This window comes from Cucumis melo, chromosome 1, assembly GCF_025177605.1.
Source record: "Cucumis melo cultivar AY chromosome 1, USDA_Cmelo_AY_1.0, whole genome shotgun sequence".
Classification (NCBI taxonomy): domain Eukaryota; kingdom Viridiplantae; phylum Streptophyta; class Magnoliopsida; order Cucurbitales; family Cucurbitaceae; genus Cucumis; species Cucumis melo.
Genome location: NC_066857.1, coordinates 4,276,503 through 4,295,826, shown reverse-complemented (window position 1 = coordinate 4,295,826; position 19,324 = coordinate 4,276,503). Strand labels below are relative to the sequence as shown.

Below are 19,324 nucleotides of genomic sequence, written 5' to 3'. Positions count from 1 at the left end.
TAGAAATAAAAAGAACGGTGGAAGCACGTGAGTTGAGTGCGACGAGGTTCCTCCGATCGCCTATATAAGCAGCCAAAAGGACAGTGAATTGGTCGAATCGAGTTGAACTGATCATCAATCTTCTTCAATCTTTACCTTCTCTACAACTCCACTACTTTTCTTCAATTTTTTCCCTTTTCGATCCTACTTTCTCTGTTCTCGAGTCCTAAAAGCAATTGAAGTAAGTTTTCGTTAATCCCTTTTCGTGTTCATTTCCTTTCTGTAAGAAATGTTCGCTTTCCTCTAATGGGTTTTGTTTACTTTCTGAATTTGGTAAAGGAAACGATTCTTTGAGCATTTCAGTTTCTTAAAATTCTCTTCTTTTTCACTGGTAGACTGAACTTACTTTGACCTTCAGTGGATTATTGTTCTTTAGCATGTTTGAGGACGGAGGAGGGTTTTCCATTTTCACTAAAATTTGGGTGGTTTTAATCCCTCAAGAGTGTTTTGTGGAATGTTATGAGGATTTGTTGTTCTTGGGTTTTTAGACTGTTGAAATTTCTTTATGTGCCTGGTGGAAGATTTTGTAATTGGATCTTTAGCTATAGGGTTTACTTTTACAGAAATCTATTCTTGAATGGTAGGTGGATCATGATTCATGTGATAAATTGTCGTTTCATATACTATAATGGAATTAAATGAACTCCCGTCTGTTTTTCCTCAATTTTTGCTCCTGATCTCTATCGGTTATGGAAATTTCATTAATTAGTTGCTTAGTTCATTTTTTAGTTCATTTTCTTTCCTGACGAAATATTCATGAACTGTTTGCTTCAGTTATTTATTACATGGTTCATCAAAAAAAAAAAAAGGAGAAAAAGCAAGAGGTTCTTAGTTCTTTGTTTACTTTTGTTTCAGCTCTGTGGTGAAGAAAGGCTTGCTTGCAAATTACAACCTCTAAATCATTGTGTATTCTGATCAATCTACTAATTTTATTCCGGCTGTACCGACTGAGTTTGTGAAGTTTGCTTTAAACACGATGGGTCTCTCCAGTCTCCCAGCTCCGTCTGAAGGAGTTCTGAACGTGATTCTTGTAAACACTGCTCTATCTATTTCCTTGTTCAAATGCATTGTTCGTTTAATCCTTCACATGGTAGGAATCCGTCTCTCATGGCCATCATCTGTAGTCCCTTCAACAGATTCCTTTGAAAGTTCCTCAGAGTTGGGAGATCCCATTTTTGGCTCTTCTTGGAATTACCTTGACATGTTTCGAAACCGATATCCAAGGATTAGATTTGATAAAGTACAGAGTTCAGAACGTCGTGAACATGACTGCTCGGTCTGTTTAACTCAATTTGAACCTGAATCGGTGATAAATCACTTATCTTGTGGCCATCTTTTTCACACAGAATGCTTGGAGAAGTGGCTGGACTACTGGAACATCACATGCCCTCTTTGCAGAACTCCTCTAATGTCTGAAGAAGAGAAATCTTGCTTTTGGTGAGTGTTTAGCATGCTAGAAATCTAGTTAGGGGAAAACTCATGTACAGCATACTCTTAAAGATAATCGTGAGCACATATCCTACCTCCGTCATGACATTTGAAGTTTGATGTGTCTGACTGGTCTTAGAGACCAAAGTTTTGTCACTGTAAATACATGTTTATGAAGTTCTATGCTTCTGGCTTGTGCCTTTAGCTTTGAGTTCATTCACTTTAGCTTTGAGGTAATGCACTATTACTTCACTTTCTTTATATATGGAATTCCCCGAGTATGCTACAAAGTTTTCCAGCTTCTGTCTGTGTGATATTTGGGTTGACAGTGTGGAAATCAATTTCCTGACATTATTGTTTTAATTGATGTGTTGGGAATTGCTCAAATCTTGGTGACAACTTATATGCTATATGTTGTAAGTTTTTTGATGTCGAATACTGTTTGTCTATCAAGCAAGATATTTACTAGAGCATTATGATCATATATCGAAAAGTTCTCACGTTAGTCTTCAGAAAAGATAAGTTTTGAAAAGTACTTCACTTAGTCCTTCGATACTTGTCCTTTTCCTCCTTTCTCGCTACGCTTAAGTTGACTTGAGTCGGTAATAGTCATCTTCATATTTCTGTTAAAACCCCCCTGCTTGTATTCCTTTACTGAACAGAAGGAATGGTACCACTACTTGGTCGCTAACGGACTGTAGTTAGAACAAGGCACGGATCAAATACTAAGTCTTTCCTATTTGACGTTTCTTGCAGTTTTCAGCCTCCTTAAACCTACTAAAATCAAAGTGAAAGCCTCCTCTACTCTATGCTGTGTTGCTGAAAACTGCCTCTCTCCCTCACTTATCTTTGTGAAACTGAACGTTAGAGTTGCTCCATGGAAATCAAGCAGCTCCATCAAAGAGATAGTCAACGTGATTCTGAAGATCATATGCTCGAATACCAAAAGGGTAGAACCAGGATGGACTCCAAAATGAAGAGAGTGAGAGAGTATAGATTAACGTTTTGAAATAAATTAAACAGGTTGATAATAGCTTTGGAGAACTTCTCCCTCAAGCTTGACCTACACATATCTCCCTCTTACGACCTTACTTTAATAGGATAAGTTCTATATGTTGTACAACCATGTCCTTGAATTTAAAATGAAACATATATGCCCATCTTCCTTTGAAGCTGTCTGCTACCAACCAGTCTTCCTTTATTTTTCCATGTAAAGTAATGTAATTCAAGGATGTTGACACGGTCAAATGAATATCTGTTAGAGGAAGCGTTAGGGATAAATAAACTAAAGAAAGACCATTCCAATTTGCCCTAGCATTCTTGTTTTGTTGGTTCTTTTGTTAAATATCTTGCGCTCGTTGATTGTCAGGTACGGCTATCAGATTTTGGCACTCCTGCAAGTTGAACATCCAACTCGATACAACGTAGAAATTTATAAATGAATATATAGAGAGATTTTTTAACCTTTAGCTTGCATCACCCAGCCTTTTTTCTTAAGATTTTTTATCTTCTTTTCTAGTTGTTCTAAATTAGCTTTAGCTTACTTTCTTGCTCTTGTCCTCTACACTTACTTGTTTGATGTTTGAAAGAAAAGAAAAGAACTCTATTCCTATCAATTGTTAGCGGAGGAAGAGGCATCTTTGTCAATTCATGACATTACTTCCATCATAACAAAATATAAATAACAATTGTCATTGCCGCAAACAAAATACAGAGAAAAGATCTACAAAACGAAGACGGGGAAGAAGACAATAAAGGAGATGTAGGGAGAGTAATAGACGAGAGTTGAAATAACAGTTTGCATAGTTGTATAACTTAATATTACCATTTTTTTTTAAATAATGTGATTTTAAAAAATATTGACAATAATAGAGTAGGTGTGAAAGTACAGCACTTTGCTAAATCGTGAATCGGGTCTATGTCTTCGGTCGAAAAAGGACTGGAGTCATGGACTTGATTCACATCTGACTGGAGTCTTGTATTCAATATACAACTCCGATACAAGCGTCTAACAAATGGTAATCAACAACCAAATTTGTTGCGTAGCGGCAAAGTCATGTACCGAGTACACAACTTCGTTCACATGCTTTTGCAGACATTTGTTCTTCATACAGTAAAATTATGTACCAAAAGGCGCTCATTCTGCCTTCATTGGAAAAAGAAAAAAAACTTTCAAACTTCCTTCTCTCGATCTCACTTCTCTGCTTCCATCCTTCAACAAATTTCTCTCACTTCCATCCTTAACCAAAAATCACCCATCCTTCCGTTCCTCTCACCAAAAAAGGCCCACTCGTTCCATCTTTCACCCAAAAAAAAATGCTCCTCTTGTCAATATTTTTGCTTTTGGATTTTTGTTATAAGGTATATTTATTTAACTATATCGAAGTCGGTATACGATTTTATTGTTAAAATAATTTAATTTATGTTTGTTATTTGATTTTATTATATTTTTGTTAAATTAATTTTTTTGTGCTGCGTTTGGCTTTCCCCAAATCCTCCATTGTTCTTACAATTTTTTTGTCACAAAGTATGTTTATTTAGTTAAATCGGATTAGGTTTGTTATTTGATTATATTATTTTGTTGTAAAAATTATTTGAATAATTTAATTTAGGTAGGTTATTTGATTTTATTATTTTGTAGTGAAAATTATTTGAATTAGCTATATTTTTTTAATTTAGATATATTAATTGGATTTAGGTTTGTTATTTGATTTGATTACATGGTTTAGATTTTTTATATATTTTATAGTAAATAGGAAACTTAATTAAATTTTAAGAGATTGATGAATAGTGTACATCTAAATCAATTAGAAGACATCTGTTTAGCTCCATGTGAGTTTTGTCTTGAAGGGAAATTGACCAAATGATCTTTTATTGAAAAAGTTTTTAGAGTCAAAGAACCCCTAGAACTCGTACGTGCGTACAGACCTTTGCAAACCTATGAACGTCAAAGCACGACAAGGGTATGAATATTTCATCGGTTTCATTGCATTCCTAGAAGCATTGTTAGTGATAGAAATGTGAAATTCCTAAGTCATTTTTGGAAAGTATTTTAGAGAAAACTTGGTACAAAGTGATAATCTACTCCATTATGTGTCATCCTCAAACTCGTGGACAAACCGAGTCAGTCAATAGGAAGATGGTTTCCATGCTTAGGGCTCTACTAGATAATATTACGAAAGCTTGGGAGGATTTTCTACCATTTAATGGGTTTGCATACAACAGTGTGATTCATAGTATCATCGATTGTTCATCGTTTGAGATTGTGTATGGTTTTAATCTTTTAACACCTATTGACTTGTTGTCTTTTTCTTCTAACGATGTGGTGAATTTTCAAGGTAATGAGAAGACCACCACCATTCGAGAGCTCCATAAAGAGGTTAAAGAAAGAATTGAGAAGCAAAATGCCAAGGTAGCAAACAAGGTCGACCAACATTGAAGCCCCATGAAATTTAAAGAGGGAGATATGGTTTGCGTCCACCTTTGAAAGGAACGATTTCCACGTCAAAAAGATTCGAAGTTAAACCCAAAAGACAATTGACCTTTTCAAGTGATAAAAAAAATCAATGACAATGCCTACTAGATTGATCTTAAAGCTAAGGTAAATATGGTGTGAATGCCTACTAGATTGATCTTAAAGCTAAAGTCAATATGGTGTGAGTGCTACTATTAATGATACTGGCTTAACTCCTTTTGATGCAGATATCGAGCTTGTTCCAAGGACGAATCTTTCAAAAGGGGAAAAGATGATTTGAACCAAGATGACCTTGTGTTGCATCTGGGACCAATCACATGTTCCAAGAAACTACAGTTAACATTGTATTTTCACATTCAAGATGAAGTGCACTCAATTGAAGAGATTCGAGCAGCAACAATTTATTAGAAGATTTTTAATTGGAGTCAGTTGACGCTACAAGATGGAACCAATTGATCTTTAACATCTCATGACTTCAAAATTTTGGTAATGTTAGTACTTGAGAGAGTAGTTCATCATCATACATCATACATCAACAGTTATTTAATAATTTTTATTTGATTATATTTTTTGATGATTTTTTTTTTCATTTTCATTTGATTCTCGGTAGAAAAACAAATAATCAATAAATTTGGATATGATTTTCTGGCATTTTCAGGGCATTATAATAACAAAGTATTTACATTGATTTGTTAAAATTCATATTTATGTATTTATTTTACTATATTCTATTTTACATTTGAAAAGTGTGGTAAGGAGATAATTTTTCTATATTTTTGTCCTTTTATTTTTAGTAAATTCTTATGTTACACTTTGCTGACAAAAATAGGCATCTATATAATATAGGTGTCCATTCAAAAAGAAAATAGTTGTGATTGATGTTCACACAAGATATCAAGAGAAATGTAATTCGTAGAATTAAACTTTGGACATTGATTTATATGATGTCGTTGATACAATCTCTAATATTTATTCGTTTGATGTTTTCTCTCGAATACAAATAAAAACTTAGAGCTTTTTGATCTTTGATTTTCATAAAGTTGTAGTTGCAAGTCAATTCGAACTTCGATCTCCTGAAATTCTAGGAAAGTTTGATTTCCAAGTCTTCAATCTTTCCGAAGCCGATGGTCTCGTAGTTGATAAAAACTTACATGTCTTAAGAGTTTTTTGGAATTTGTCTTCAATTCTTCAGAGCTTCCATTCTTTCTTCAACCAAAGATCCTCAAGGGAGGGTCTCTGTTTATAGAGAATTTTCATGGCCTTTAGGTGGGCTTGGACTTATTTGCTTGTTGGGCTTGAATTGGCCCATTTGCATGGTAGCTTAGGCTTTGGCTCATTATTTCTTTTGACCCAATTTTTCATTTGAACAAGGTTGGATACGAGAAAACTTGACTACCCAGTGCGATTTAATTGGCCAAAATTACTTGTTCAACAGTCACCTTTGTAATCTTTTATCACAGAGATATTTATATATTTTAAAATCAAAGTAATGTGTAGAATATGTCCAAACGTTGGGATGCAATCTTTGAGAGTATGCGTTTGATGAACACCAATTGATGCAAATATAACGTGACTATTTAGAGGGTGATGGTTACACATCAATGGTGTACTTCTTTTCATGTAGGTATGAAATGCATATACAAACTAAAAAAATAAATAGAGTATTTGATTATGTTCTTAATTTAAAAAACCATATAGCTAAATGGTTACATTTTCTCAATCTTAAATGTTTAGGTGTATTTTCATATACAGCAAAAGGACCACTACATTAAAGAATCCTATAATTAGCACAATATTAAATAATTGTATATTTTCAATTTTTCAATTTATAAAACATTGTATATTAATTTTTTAAAAATAAAAAACATGTTTACCATAATTTACTTAAATATCGTTTGAATTTAGTTTTTTTTTTAATATAGCAAAAATAAAACAAAATATCTATAAAATATAGAAAATTATTTTGTCATTTATAATCTCTCTAGTAATATCTGAAATTGTTTTTTAAAATTAATATCTAAAACAAAAATTAAGCCGAAATTTTTATAATAAAATATAATTTAATATGTAATTTAATTTTGTAAGAAGAATATGTTAATTTAAAGAACTACCCTAATTTTCTATAATAAAATATAATTTAGAGACCTACCCTAATTTTAAAGATACCCTTTTTACCTTTTTCTAGTATCTTAATTTTTCAATTGATCCGATATTTTTAAGACAAAGTACGAATATTTTTGTATAATTTGACGTTTTTAAAATAAGGATATAATTTTTGGTATTTTGAAAGTTGAAACGAAACCATTGTGAACTTTTTGGACTAATTTCATGCAATCACTCCAAACCGCAGTACAAACCACATCTTTGCCTTTTTTGATATCGGAATGTGCTTTACTTCTAGATATTGAAGTTAAATCCTCTTCTCCATAATCATTATATAAAAAAATATTAATGATCGATATACCTCTTATAACATTTGAATTATATAAAAATATTGTTAGATTACATTAGGAGTATAAGAATAATACGAGTAACCCAACAACCCGAACTACCCAATCCATATTGTAAGGGTTGAGTTGAGTTAGTGTAAAATGTGGGTTGGGTTAGGTTGAAGGTTCTGATTTTTTTCGGGTTGGGTTGAGTCTCGAGTTAGAGAGTTGAAAAATTCAGGTCAACACAACCCAACCCGAATTAATAAAAGTTATATATTATTAATAATGTATATGTATATTATTAATATATATCTATTTAATAAAAGTAAAAAAAAATTATGAGTTCAGAGTTTTTTTTTTTTTCCTTAACTTGATGCGAAACATATTTGATTTATTTTTTATGATTTTTATTTACAAATATTAAAATTTAGAAAAAAAAATATTAATAATACAACTGACAATTCAACCAAACTTAATCTATATTTTACGGGTTGGGTTGGAAAGTTAATTCGGAATGTTCAGGTTGTCAACTCAACCAACTCAAAAATATGGATTGGATTGAGAATATCTCCCAACCCATTTACACTCGAGTGTTTAAAATTATAAATAATGATTATCGACATTCATGAGATATGTTGTATACATGGTCCATACAGTTTTTATCTTATCTTCCTAATGCTTCGTTTAATTCACCTTTATCCTATTGAAATGATAGTCCCTATTGAAATGATAGGTTTTAAGCCTTAAAGCTTCTGACTCTTTCACGTTTGAGACCAAAATTCAAAATTTAGGATCAAAATGGGATCTATATATATATATATATATTCTATGTCTTCTATCTTCTAACCTTTCAAATGGGCTTAAAAAATTAAAAATAAATGATCTTTTTGCCTTGTTTTTCTTTTGTATATAGAAAACAATCGTGAGATAATGAAATTGTGTATAGATGATCCCTTTAGGGTCAAAATAAAAACAATGACCTAAATATAATTTATAATCCTTTGATAATTGTTATTACAATTATGTAACAATTTAACAACAAATAAAAGACATAGAGTGAACAAAAAAAAAAAAAGACTTAGTAAGTGACAAATTTATGGGTATCATCTTCTTTTTTACATTAGAAACAATTTATCACAGGATACTAAAAGAGGACAAAACGTACGGAATGAAACACATATATAGTTTTCCAAACGATTATAAGAAATCACATTGGGGTAAATGACAAAACCCAACTTGTCATCACATGACAAATTAAAAAGAAGCTGACACGTGAAACCCACGTGATTCCACTTCCCTAAGGCTGCGTTTGGGCCTTTCCCAACGCATTGGTTCACTGGATCCCTTTTGGGCCGTTTTTCCGGCTGGCCCAACTTGTCCTCATTTAATTTCCCCCATCTTCCACCTCCTCTCTCTCTCTCTCTCTCTCTCTCTCTCTCTCTCTCTCTCTCTCTCTAATATTTTTCATATATCGACAAATTACTTCATTCCTATCCATAATTAATATTATGGTATCTGACCGACAATTTTACATACGACACATTAATTTAAACCAGTTTGTGTTTAAACTTTTACTTAGAGATTCTGTTAAGTTTATAAACATATCTTTTTAACTTCTGTTTTTTCTCATGGTTGCTTTGGTTTTTAGTGTTTTGTCCTTCGTAAAATAAAATATTTGTCTATATTAAATTCAAATTTTATTTTCGGGACATTAAGCTTTTCAAAGTTTGTTTGACATAATAAACTTTAAATTAAATGTTCAATTATTTACTAAATATAAAATTAAAAGTTTAGTGACGCGATTTAAATTTATCTATCATTTTAAGGTTTAGTGGTGTTAAAAGTGTTTCGATCCCAAACACCTATTTAGCATGATAAACTTTAAAGTTAAAAAAATCCAACTTATATTTACTGAATTAAAATGTAGTTATTATAAGGTTTAAAACTTTACTTGATACAAAAACCTAAAATTTTAATTACTAAACATATAATACAACTATTTAAAATGTTGGGATAAGTATATGTGTTGGTTTCAATTATGTAAAACCTTTTAAATTGGTAACTTGTGTTCAAATATTTATTAATTTTATTAAAAGAAAAAGAAAGAAACTTTCACTCATTCCATTTATGTTATTGAATTTTGAATGTAAGTTGAGAGAGTGGGCTCTCTCATAGTACAATACTTAATGTGTGAGTAAAGAACAATAAATTAGAGAATTTCATAAAATGTTTTTTCTTTTTCTTTTGAGTTTAGTTTCAAGATAATTCAATCTTGACGTGTGAATTACTCATAAACAATGATAAATTAAGACAGATATATATGGTATGTATCACTAAAACGATAGATGCCTATATAAATATATAATTGAAGAAAAAAATTGTTGGAACATTTTCAAAAACAACAAAATATTAAAATTATTTACAAAATATATAAAAAAAATCATCAAACTTTCTTTAGTCTATTAAAAAAAATTTGCTACATTTTGCAAAATAATCTTCGTTCTTTTATGGTATCCATAACAAATTTTACCATATTTTTAAATGTTTCTTTTACTATACTTGGAAAAATTATAGAAAGAAGTGTAGTTAAAACGCTAAAAGTACGCTATATAGGCTAAATTAAAAACTTTTAAATAGTTTAGTAGAACTAATTTATATTTCTCTTTTCCAATGTAGTAGAAAAAAATTATTTTAAATAAAAAAACATCTGAAAATATTTATAAATATATCAAAATATTATCGTTTTTCTGTTGATATGAATTTCAAATTTAAATGAACGGTAAAAAAATCAATAGCAAATTATAAAGTTGGTTACCTCAATTACTGCTTGTGAATGTTGCGATACATATATAATTGTCAACATTTAATTTGATATTTTGTGATAATGATATACATGTAAGAACTCTTAATTTGATACACATGTAATAGTCTTCATGCTCAAACAAAAACGTGTAAAATATATTATGACTGTTCAACAAAATCAAAGGACAAAAAATTTTTATCGATCAGATTGGATCCAATCCCGTACAATTTAGATTGAATTATCAACTCATTTGGATTGAGATAAGTTCAACTAAATAAAAGCCCATGAATTCAGATGAATAAGTTCACCTGAAAAATAACATGTACTAGAACAAATTTATTATTAATTTTAGAAGTATTTTTTCTTAATTTTTAAAATACGATACAATTATATGTTTTAATTTAATTCAACGCCTTTTTTCAATAAATTATAATCTAAAAAATCCTAAAAATAATTCTTACATTTAAAATAAAACATATAATTTAAATTTAAATCTAATGGTAATTTTAATTCAATATATGAAAATAATTAAATGGAAATTGGAAAATTGCATCATATCACAAAAAACAACTCATAGCACTTCTTTTTTGCATATTGCAAATATGACAAATATAACAAGTAATTAATAATATTAAATGGTTATCGAAAAACTATCAAAAAGCTATCCGTTTTTAAATTTATTACTTAAAATATAATGACATAAGTTCTATTATAAAAAAAAATACTATTTTTGCAAACACCTCGTTAAACTTTGTGTTTACTTTTTGATCAATTAATTTGTTAAATAGTTGAAAATTTTTAAAACTTAAATAATTTGATTAAATCTAAAATGTTTTTCAACTCAATCTACAAACGCTTTTGACTTGTTCTATCATCTTTAAAATCAAACAATACCGTTGAATGAATCAATTAAAAAAAAAAAAAAACTTACAAAAAAACTGGTTCTATTAAAAAAAATGATGAAATTTACAAAAAAGAAAGGTAAAAAAAAAAAAAAAAAAGAAAATTAGGACAGGACAATTTATGTATGTCTATGTCACACAATAACTTCATAGTACAATACTAATTGGGGGGATACCATTAAATGCGTTTGCCACCTGTCAATCCTTCTACGGCGGCCTCTGTTATGCTACATCGAGGGACCACGATATCCTATGACGGCACAATCATAGACTGACACGTGGAGATTAGCCACTTAGCATATGTGTAACGCTGTTATATATGTGGGGTTTAAGAATAATTACGCGGGAATTTACGTGGCCATATCATAGTACAACACGTCTTCCGATATGTACACGTAATCCGTGTGGAGCCGCCACATTTTAGTCCCTGCTGATTTTTTTTGCCAGGTGGGCCTAGAATTTTGCCGATTTGGAACCCACACGTGTCCGTTTGCATTAGTTCAAAGCCCATATTTGAGCTGATATTTTAACATTTTCACCGTTTTTATTGGCTTGTCTGGATAAAGCTTCTGTTTTTGTCTGGACTCGTATAATTAAATTGAAAGATTTGAACCATAGATTTGTTTGTTAATACGGATGAATGAAAAAAGTTTGTTAAACTATGTCGATGTTGACATTTTATACACTAAATTGAACTATGTCCACTTTAACATTATATGGTAGTGTGTTGTGACATTGGATTGATTATTATTATAACTTGTGGGTTATAATAAGATGGGATAAAAGTTGTTTTAGTATGAGTTATATTAAATTGTACTTGAGGTACATTTTTTAAAGAAATAAATAGGCACAACTAGAATTTAAATCCACGTTTGATAAGAATATTTTAGGGTGTACGTGCACATCTGTTCATCAAAATGTAACTATATTCTTGAGAATTAAACTAAAAGCGACTATGAGCAAAAAAGTAATGTTATAAGTAAATTTAGACTATTTCTCTTTAACTTAAACATCATAAAACTAAATATTCCAATATTTATTATAATATATGGAAGTGAGAAGTGATACCTTGTACACATTTTCTCTTCCTCCGAGTAAATGGAGATTTTCTCAAAACAAGTTTTTGCAGAAATTTTAGGGTGCGTTTGGTTTACCTATGAAAAAATATTTTTCTAAAAATACTTTTAAAAAACCTTTTTTTTAATAAAACGAGTTTAAATCTAAACACTTATACGTTTGGTTTGGTCTCTTTATAAATGTTTATATGCAAAATTGTGTTTGGTTTGTTTTATATTAACAATGTTTATACTTGGGTCAAATTACCATAAAACACCAATAAACATTATGAACTAATTTCATAAATAAATATACACATTTTGAATCTTTTTCTGAAAATACATTTTAAAATTAATCGCACGTTATCTTGAAATTATTAATCTTTTAGTTACTTGAAACTAAACATTAATTTTATTTTTTTCGTATTATTTTTTTTACAATTAAACCTTAGAAGTACAAATATCTTGAAATGTAAATACATAACCATAAAAAAATAATTGATTTCCAACAACAAAATATAAATAAGATCAGTAATTTTTTTCAAGACAATATAATATCAACTAGATAAAAATGTGTGCAATTCGATCATTTTTTTCATTAACATCTTCATGATTTTTTTTCACATATGTTAAAGCAAAGTAGATTTGGCTGAAAAAAGAACATTTGCAAATCTTTATATTTAAATGTATATGAATACACATTGAAAAAATATTCAAAATATATATAAAAAAACAAAAACGACAAAGTGAAAAATAGATAGGCAAAAGGAATAAATAAATAGATGAAGAAAAATAGATTTTTTGGAGGAATTACTTACTAAACACCAAATAAACATTTGTTCTAAAATTTGGTTACATGTGTTTTTGAATCTTTTTTTTAAATAATATATTTTTTTTAAAGTAATGTCAAAAATAGATTAGAAGAAAGAATATTGACAAAAGTATGGTAGTTTGGACAAATTCGTGTACATGTACCGGATATACGACTTTGCTAGTTGGCACGTGGACCCCGTACCTCTTCAAATTTCAGTTTTCAAAAATATCTTTTCTTGTTAAATATCTTTCTAAATTTTAAATTTTCAATTTCCAAATTTCAAATTCTAAATTAATATATATTTATATAATGAAAAAAAATGTGGGGTCCACATGTCGTACATTGACTTCGTCCAAACTACCCTATTTTTTCCTCGGACCCTATTTTTTAAAAAAATATTATGTGTTTTCTCTAAAATGATTTATTTTATAATCTTTTTTTAAAATTATTTTAAACAAATGTCAAACACTTCAACTTATCTTAAAATAAATTATTTTAAAAAATAAACACTTCAAAAATCAATCCAAACACATGCAACCAAATGTGTCATTAAGTGAAATTAATTAACTTTAATGGTAATATATCGTTCATAAATATAATATTCTTGCGAAATTATTTTGTATAGCAAAATATTGAAACTATTTACAAAATATAACAAAAAAATCGTAAATAATCGATAAATTTTGCTATATTTTGTAAATAATTTCAATATTTTGCTATTTTTTAAAATGCTCCTACATTCTTAACTCAATATGTCGGGTGTGCAATTGTATTGAATATATTTGTGTATTAGTAATGTTGAGTCTTGAGATTATAATAGTCAATTTATCTAACGTCATGCGCAATATATATAGTATATGTTGATTCATCAACTATATTTAAATAATATAACATTTGTACTATGTTGTCAACAACTCACTGATTGAAATTTTGAGATAATAATGATATGTATAATTTTTTACTTATACAACAAACAGAGTTAAGAAGGTTCGAACATCCAACTTAAAAAAAAGTACATGTCGCACAATTTTAACTAGTTAGTATTGACCAATATAACATGTATTCAAAACCTTCTATTCAAAAAAGTTGTATGTGTTTTGTGCCTTTCTTTGTGTTGAAATGAGTGTCAATAATGATTTTTTTCCCTTTCTTTTTAGTGGGTCAAAAGATTTATTGATTTATAGAGTTGGGTTGATGTAGCACCTTCAGAAACCTATGATGAATTACTGGTTTGTTTCCAGTTCATTTTGGAGTTCTTTAGGAAAACGAGGTAGGGCTTACTAGAGAGGAGGAAAGTGTCAGAGGTCTTCGAGAAAATTAAACAAGTTGTCGTAAAATAATGGCTGATTGGAACCGAAGAGGCAATCGTGATAAGTGGTCGGATTCTTTTTTTTCTTTTTTTAATTTCTTAGACTTGATTAAGATCTCATTTGGACCTCTTAGGGTACGCCTCATGCCATGTTTTTAGCTACAACTTTGTGTGTTGTTTCATTCATAAATTTGAGGTGTTCTGTAACCTTCAAATGCATTTTTGAAAAAGAGATTGAAAAATAATTCATTTTGAAGAAAACAATTTGAACCAAATTTTGAAAAAATAAGTTTTTAAACAAAAATTATGTACACTTATAAAAGATCTAAAACCAAAAATGTAAGTGTTCAAATTTTAAACTCATTTAAAAAGAAAGTGTTTAAAAGAAAACGTATTATTAAAGAAAAAAAAATCTATAGATGATCCAAACGCAAACTAAATTTGTCAAACTTTGTGCAATAATCTAGACCAAATGTTTTTAATTATCAATGTATTTAGTATATATTCGACCAATTAATATGTATTCAATAACATCGTTAACATGGTTAGTTCAGTTCGAGAGTAGTAGATTTTGTAATTTTTCTCTTTGAAATTATTGTCTCGATCTCTCATTTCTTCCTATGATTGTAATAAAAAGAACCACGAAACATAAATTTTTAATTTCACTAAATAGCATTTTTTTTAGTAAATGAGTACTCGAACAAAATAAGATTACACTGTATAAATGTGATTTTTCATATCTTGAAAATTTAATTAGTTGTTTAAGACATTTTATAATTTATAAATAATAAAGTTTAATTTGCATGCACGGAAGTGGGCATTTGGTCTAGTGGTATGATTCTCGCTTAGGGTGCGAGAGGTCCCGAGTTCAATTCTCGGAATGCCCCATTTTTCTTGTTACTTTTTCCTTTCTTACCTCTTTTAAATTTTTAACTACAATATCATTTCGTTAATAATATTATCAAATTTAAGTGTGTTCAATTATTACTATTATTTAAAACATCCTTTTATACCACGAAAACATCCTTTTATACTACGAGGATGTCACACTAGTCAACATTTTATTATTTTTGTATGCCAATAAAATATTTTGATCTTTGGACATAAAATATTTACTTATCAATTTGGTAACTCTTTCGTTTTTTAGTTATTATATTATTATTAATGAAAATTAAGCTTGGTTCTCCCCTCGTCTTATAATAATTTGTACTTTTATGAAATATAATGATCAAATTTGTGGCTAAATTTAAAAATAAAAAAATCATTTTAAAAGTTTTTTTAATTTTTAATTATTGGCGGAATATAAAGAACAAATGAAGAAAAGAATTAATCAGTGACTTATTGTTCAAAAATAAAATAAAAAAATTAAATAAAATGGTTACCGAAACCAACAATTAAATATATAAATCTTTTTTAATATTGTTGTTTATTATTTTTCAATTTAAACATTTTCATAAAATTAGAGTTTTCATTTTATTAATAGAAATGAAAAGAACGGTGGAAGCACGTGAGTTGAGTGCGATGAGGTTCCTCCGATCGCCTATATAACTAGCCAAAAGGACAGTGAATTAGTCGAATCAAGATGAACTGATCATCAATCTTCTTCAATCTTTACCTTCTCCACAACTCCACTGCTTTTCTTCAATTTTTTCCCTTTTCGATCCTACTATCTCTGTTCTCGAGTACTAAAAGCAATTGAAGTAAGTTTTCGTTAATCCCTTCTCGTGTTCATTTCCTTTCCGAAACAAATGTTCGCTTTCCTCCAATGGGTTTTGTTTACTTTCTGAATTTGGTAAAGGAAACGATTCTTTGAGCATTTCAGTTTCTTAAAATTCTCTTCTTTTTCACTGGTAGACTGAACTTACTTTGACCATCAGTGGATTATTGTTCTTTATCATGTTTGAGGATGGAGGAGGGTTTTCCATTTTCACTGAAATTTGGGTGGTCTTAATCCCTCAAGAGTGTTTTGTGGAATGTTATGAGGATTTGTTGTTCTTGGGTTTTTAGACTGTTGAAATTTCTCTATGTGCCTGGTGGAAGATTTTGTAATTGGATCTTTAGCCATAGGGTTTACTTTTACAGAAATCTATTCTTGAATGGCAGGTGGATCATGATTCATGTGATAAATTGTCATTTCATATACTTTAATAGAACTAAATGAACTCCCGTCTGTTTTTCCTCAATTTTTGCTCCTGATCTCCTATTGGTTATGGAAATTTCATTATTTAGTTGCTTAGTTCATTTTTTAGTTCATTTTCTTTCCTGACGATTTATTCATGAACTTCAGTTTACTTTAGTATTTATTACATGGTTCATCAAAAAAAAAAAAAAAAAACAAAAGAGAAAAAGCGAGAGGTTCTTAGTTGTTTGCTTACTTTTGTTTCAGCTCTGTTGTGAAGAAAGGCTTGCTTGCAAATTACAACCTCTGAATCATTGTGTATTTCTGATCAATCTGCTAATTTTATTCCTGCTGTACCGACTGAGTTTGTGAAGTCTGCTTTAAACACGATGGGTCTCTCCAGTCTCCCAGCTCCGTCTGAAGGAGTTCTGAACGTGATTCTTGTAAACACTGCACTATCCATTTCCATGCTCAAATGCATTGTTCGTTTAATCCTTCACATGGTAGGAATCCGTCTCTCATGGCCATCATCTGTAGTCTCATCAACAGATTCCTTTGAGAACTCCTCAGAGTTGGGAGATTCCAATTTTGGCTCTTCTTGGAATTACCTTGAGATGTTTCGAAATCGATATCCAAGGATTAGATTTGATAAAGTAAAGAGCTCAGATTGTCGTGAACATGACTGCTCTGTCTGTTTAACTCAATTTGAACCTGAATCGGCGATAAATCACTTATCTTGTGGCCATCTTTTTCACACCGAATGCTTGGAGAAGTGGCTGGACTACTGGAACATCACATGCCCTCTTTGCAGAACTCCTCTAATGTCTGAAGAAGAGAAATCTTGCTTTTGGTAAGTGTTTGTGCTAGAAATCTAGTTAGGGGGAAACTCATGTACAGCATACTCTTAAAGATAATCGTGAGTGCATATCCTACCTCGTCCTGTATGTCTATGACATTTGAAGTTTGATGTGTCTGACTGGTCTTAGAGACCAAAGTTTTGTCACTGTAAATACATGTTTATGAAGTTCTATGCTTCTGGCTTGTGCCTCTAGCTTTGAGTTAATGTACTATTACTTCACTTTCTTTGTATATGGAATTCTCTGAGTATGCTACAAAGTTTTTCAGCTTCTGTTTGTTTGATATTGGGGTTGACAGTGTGGAGTTTCAATTTCCTGAAATTATTGTTTTAGTTGATGTGTTGGGGATTGCTCAAATCTTGTTGACAATTTATATGCTATATCTTGTAAGTTTTCTGATGTCGAATACTGTTTGTCTATCGAGCAGGATATTTGCTAAAGCATTATGATCATTTATCGAAAAGTTCTCACGTCAGGCTTCAGAAAAGAGAGGTTTCGAGAAGTACTTCACTTAGTCTTTCTATTGTTGTCCTTTTCCTCCATCCTCACTACGCTTAACTTGACTTGAGTTGGTAATAGTCATCTTCATATTTTTGTTAAAAAACCCCATGCTTGTATTCATTTACTGAACAGGAGTGGTACCCCTACTTGGTTGCTAATGGACTGTAGCTAGGACAAGGCACGGTTCAGATACCAAGTCTTTCCTATTGGACGTTTCTTGCAGTTTTCAGCCTCCTTAAACCTACTAAAATCAAAGTGAAATCTTCCTCTACTATATGCTGTGATGCTGAAAACTGCCTTCTCTCCCTTGCTTATCTTCGTGAAACTGAACATTAGAGTTGCTCCATGGAAATCGAGCAGCTCAATCCATTAGATAGTCAACATGATTCTGGAGATCATATGCTCGAATACCAAAAGGATAAAACCAGAATGGACTCCAAAATGAAGAGAGAGAGAGAGGGTATAGACTAACGTTTTGAAAAAAATTAAACAGGTTGATAATAGCTTTCGACAACTTCTCCCTCAAGCTTGACCGACACATATCTCCCTCTTACGACCTTACTTTAGTAGGATAAGTTCACAACCATGTCCTTGAATTAAAAAAAAAAAAAAACATATAATCCCCCATCTTCCTTTGTAACTGTCTGCTACCAGTCTTCCTTTATTCTTTCATATAAAGTGATGTAATTCAAGAGTCAACAGCAAGATGTTGACATGGTCCATTGCATATGTGTTAGAGGAAGAGTTAAGGATGAATAAACTAAAGAAAGATCATCTCAATTTTCCTTAGCATTCTTGTTTTGTTGGTTCTTCTGTTAAATATCTTGCGCTTGTTGATTGTACAGCTATCAGATTTTGGCACTCCTGCAAGTTGGACATACAACTTGATACAACCCAGAAATTTATAAATGAATATATAGAGAGATATTTTAACCTTTAGCTTGCATCACCCAACCTTTTTTCTTAAGATTTTTTATTTTCTTTTCTCATTGTTCTAAATTAGTTTTAACTTACTTTCTTGCTCTCGTCCTCTACACTAATTTGTTTGATGTTTGAAAGAGAAAAAAAAACTCTATTCCTATCGATTGTTGTATGTTGTGAAGTTGGAAGGGACATCTTTATCAATTCGTGACATTGCTTCCATCATAACAAAACATAAAGAAGTAAATGTTGTCATTGCCGGAAACAAAATACAGAGAAAAGATCTACAAAAAGAAGACGAGGAAGAAGAAAAAATAAAGGAGATGCAGGGAGAGTAATAGAACGTGAGTTGAAAGAATAGTGAAATGCTAGAGACAGTTTGTTTGCATAGTTGTAAAACTTAATACTGCAAAACCAAGCCAAACTATCTTTTGGCCCAATTTCTTTTAGCTCCATCAATCAAATAGTCCAAAAGATCTCAAAAATGACAAACACTGGTTTTTGCAGCGACATTCGAGCTCTCAAATTTTTTATATTGGGCTTTGCTCCTGTAAGGAGATAGTGACTTGTAGCTTGAATGAGGTTGAGATGATTATGCATACTTAATTCAATAAATGGCCATTGTTAAAGATAAGATTTTGTTTTTCACTAGCGTTGGAAGGAGGTACT

The 19,324-nt window shown here is 30.5% G+C and overlaps 2 protein-coding genes and 1 non-coding gene across 5 annotated transcripts; all 3 read left to right on the top strand.

Annotated features, from left to right (window-relative positions):
* Positions 1-53: 53 nt before the first annotated feature.
* Positions 54-18,523, top strand: LOC103500499 (probable E3 ubiquitin-protein ligase XERICO). 3 transcript variants are annotated; one of them, XM_051085584.1, is made up of 3 exons: positions 54-220; positions 895-1,476; positions 17,661-18,523. In XM_051085584.1, exons 2-3 carry the CDS (start codon positions 1,016-1,018, stop codon positions 17,680-17,682), a joined length of 483 nt encoding a protein of 160 aa, XP_050941541.1. In that variant the 5' UTR covers positions 54-220; positions 895-1,015; the 3' UTR covers positions 17,683-18,523. The 3 variants fall into 3 exon arrangements, with proteins under 3 accessions (XP_050941541.1, XP_050941538.1, XP_008462033.1); XM_051085581.1 differs by lacking the exon at positions 17,661-18,523 and adding an exon at positions 2,837-3,083; XM_008463811.3 differs by lacking the exon at positions 17,661-18,523 and adding an exon at positions 2,224-2,639.
* TRNAP-AGG (transfer RNA proline (anticodon AGG)) lies at positions 15,073-15,144 on the top strand. Its single transcript has one exon. It is a non-coding gene; the product is annotated as a tRNA-Pro (tRNA).
* Positions 15,779-18,523, top strand: LOC103500498 (probable E3 ubiquitin-protein ligase XERICO). The gene is made up of 4 exons (XM_051085593.1): positions 15,779-15,957; positions 16,644-17,226; positions 17,661-17,725; positions 17,867-18,523. The coding sequence occupies exons 2-3, from the start codon at positions 16,766-16,768 to the stop codon at positions 17,680-17,682; spliced, it is 483 nt and encodes a 160-aa protein (XP_050941550.1). The 5' UTR covers positions 15,779-15,957; positions 16,644-16,765; the 3' UTR covers positions 17,683-17,725; positions 17,867-18,523.
* Positions 18,524-19,324: the final 801 nt, after the last annotated feature.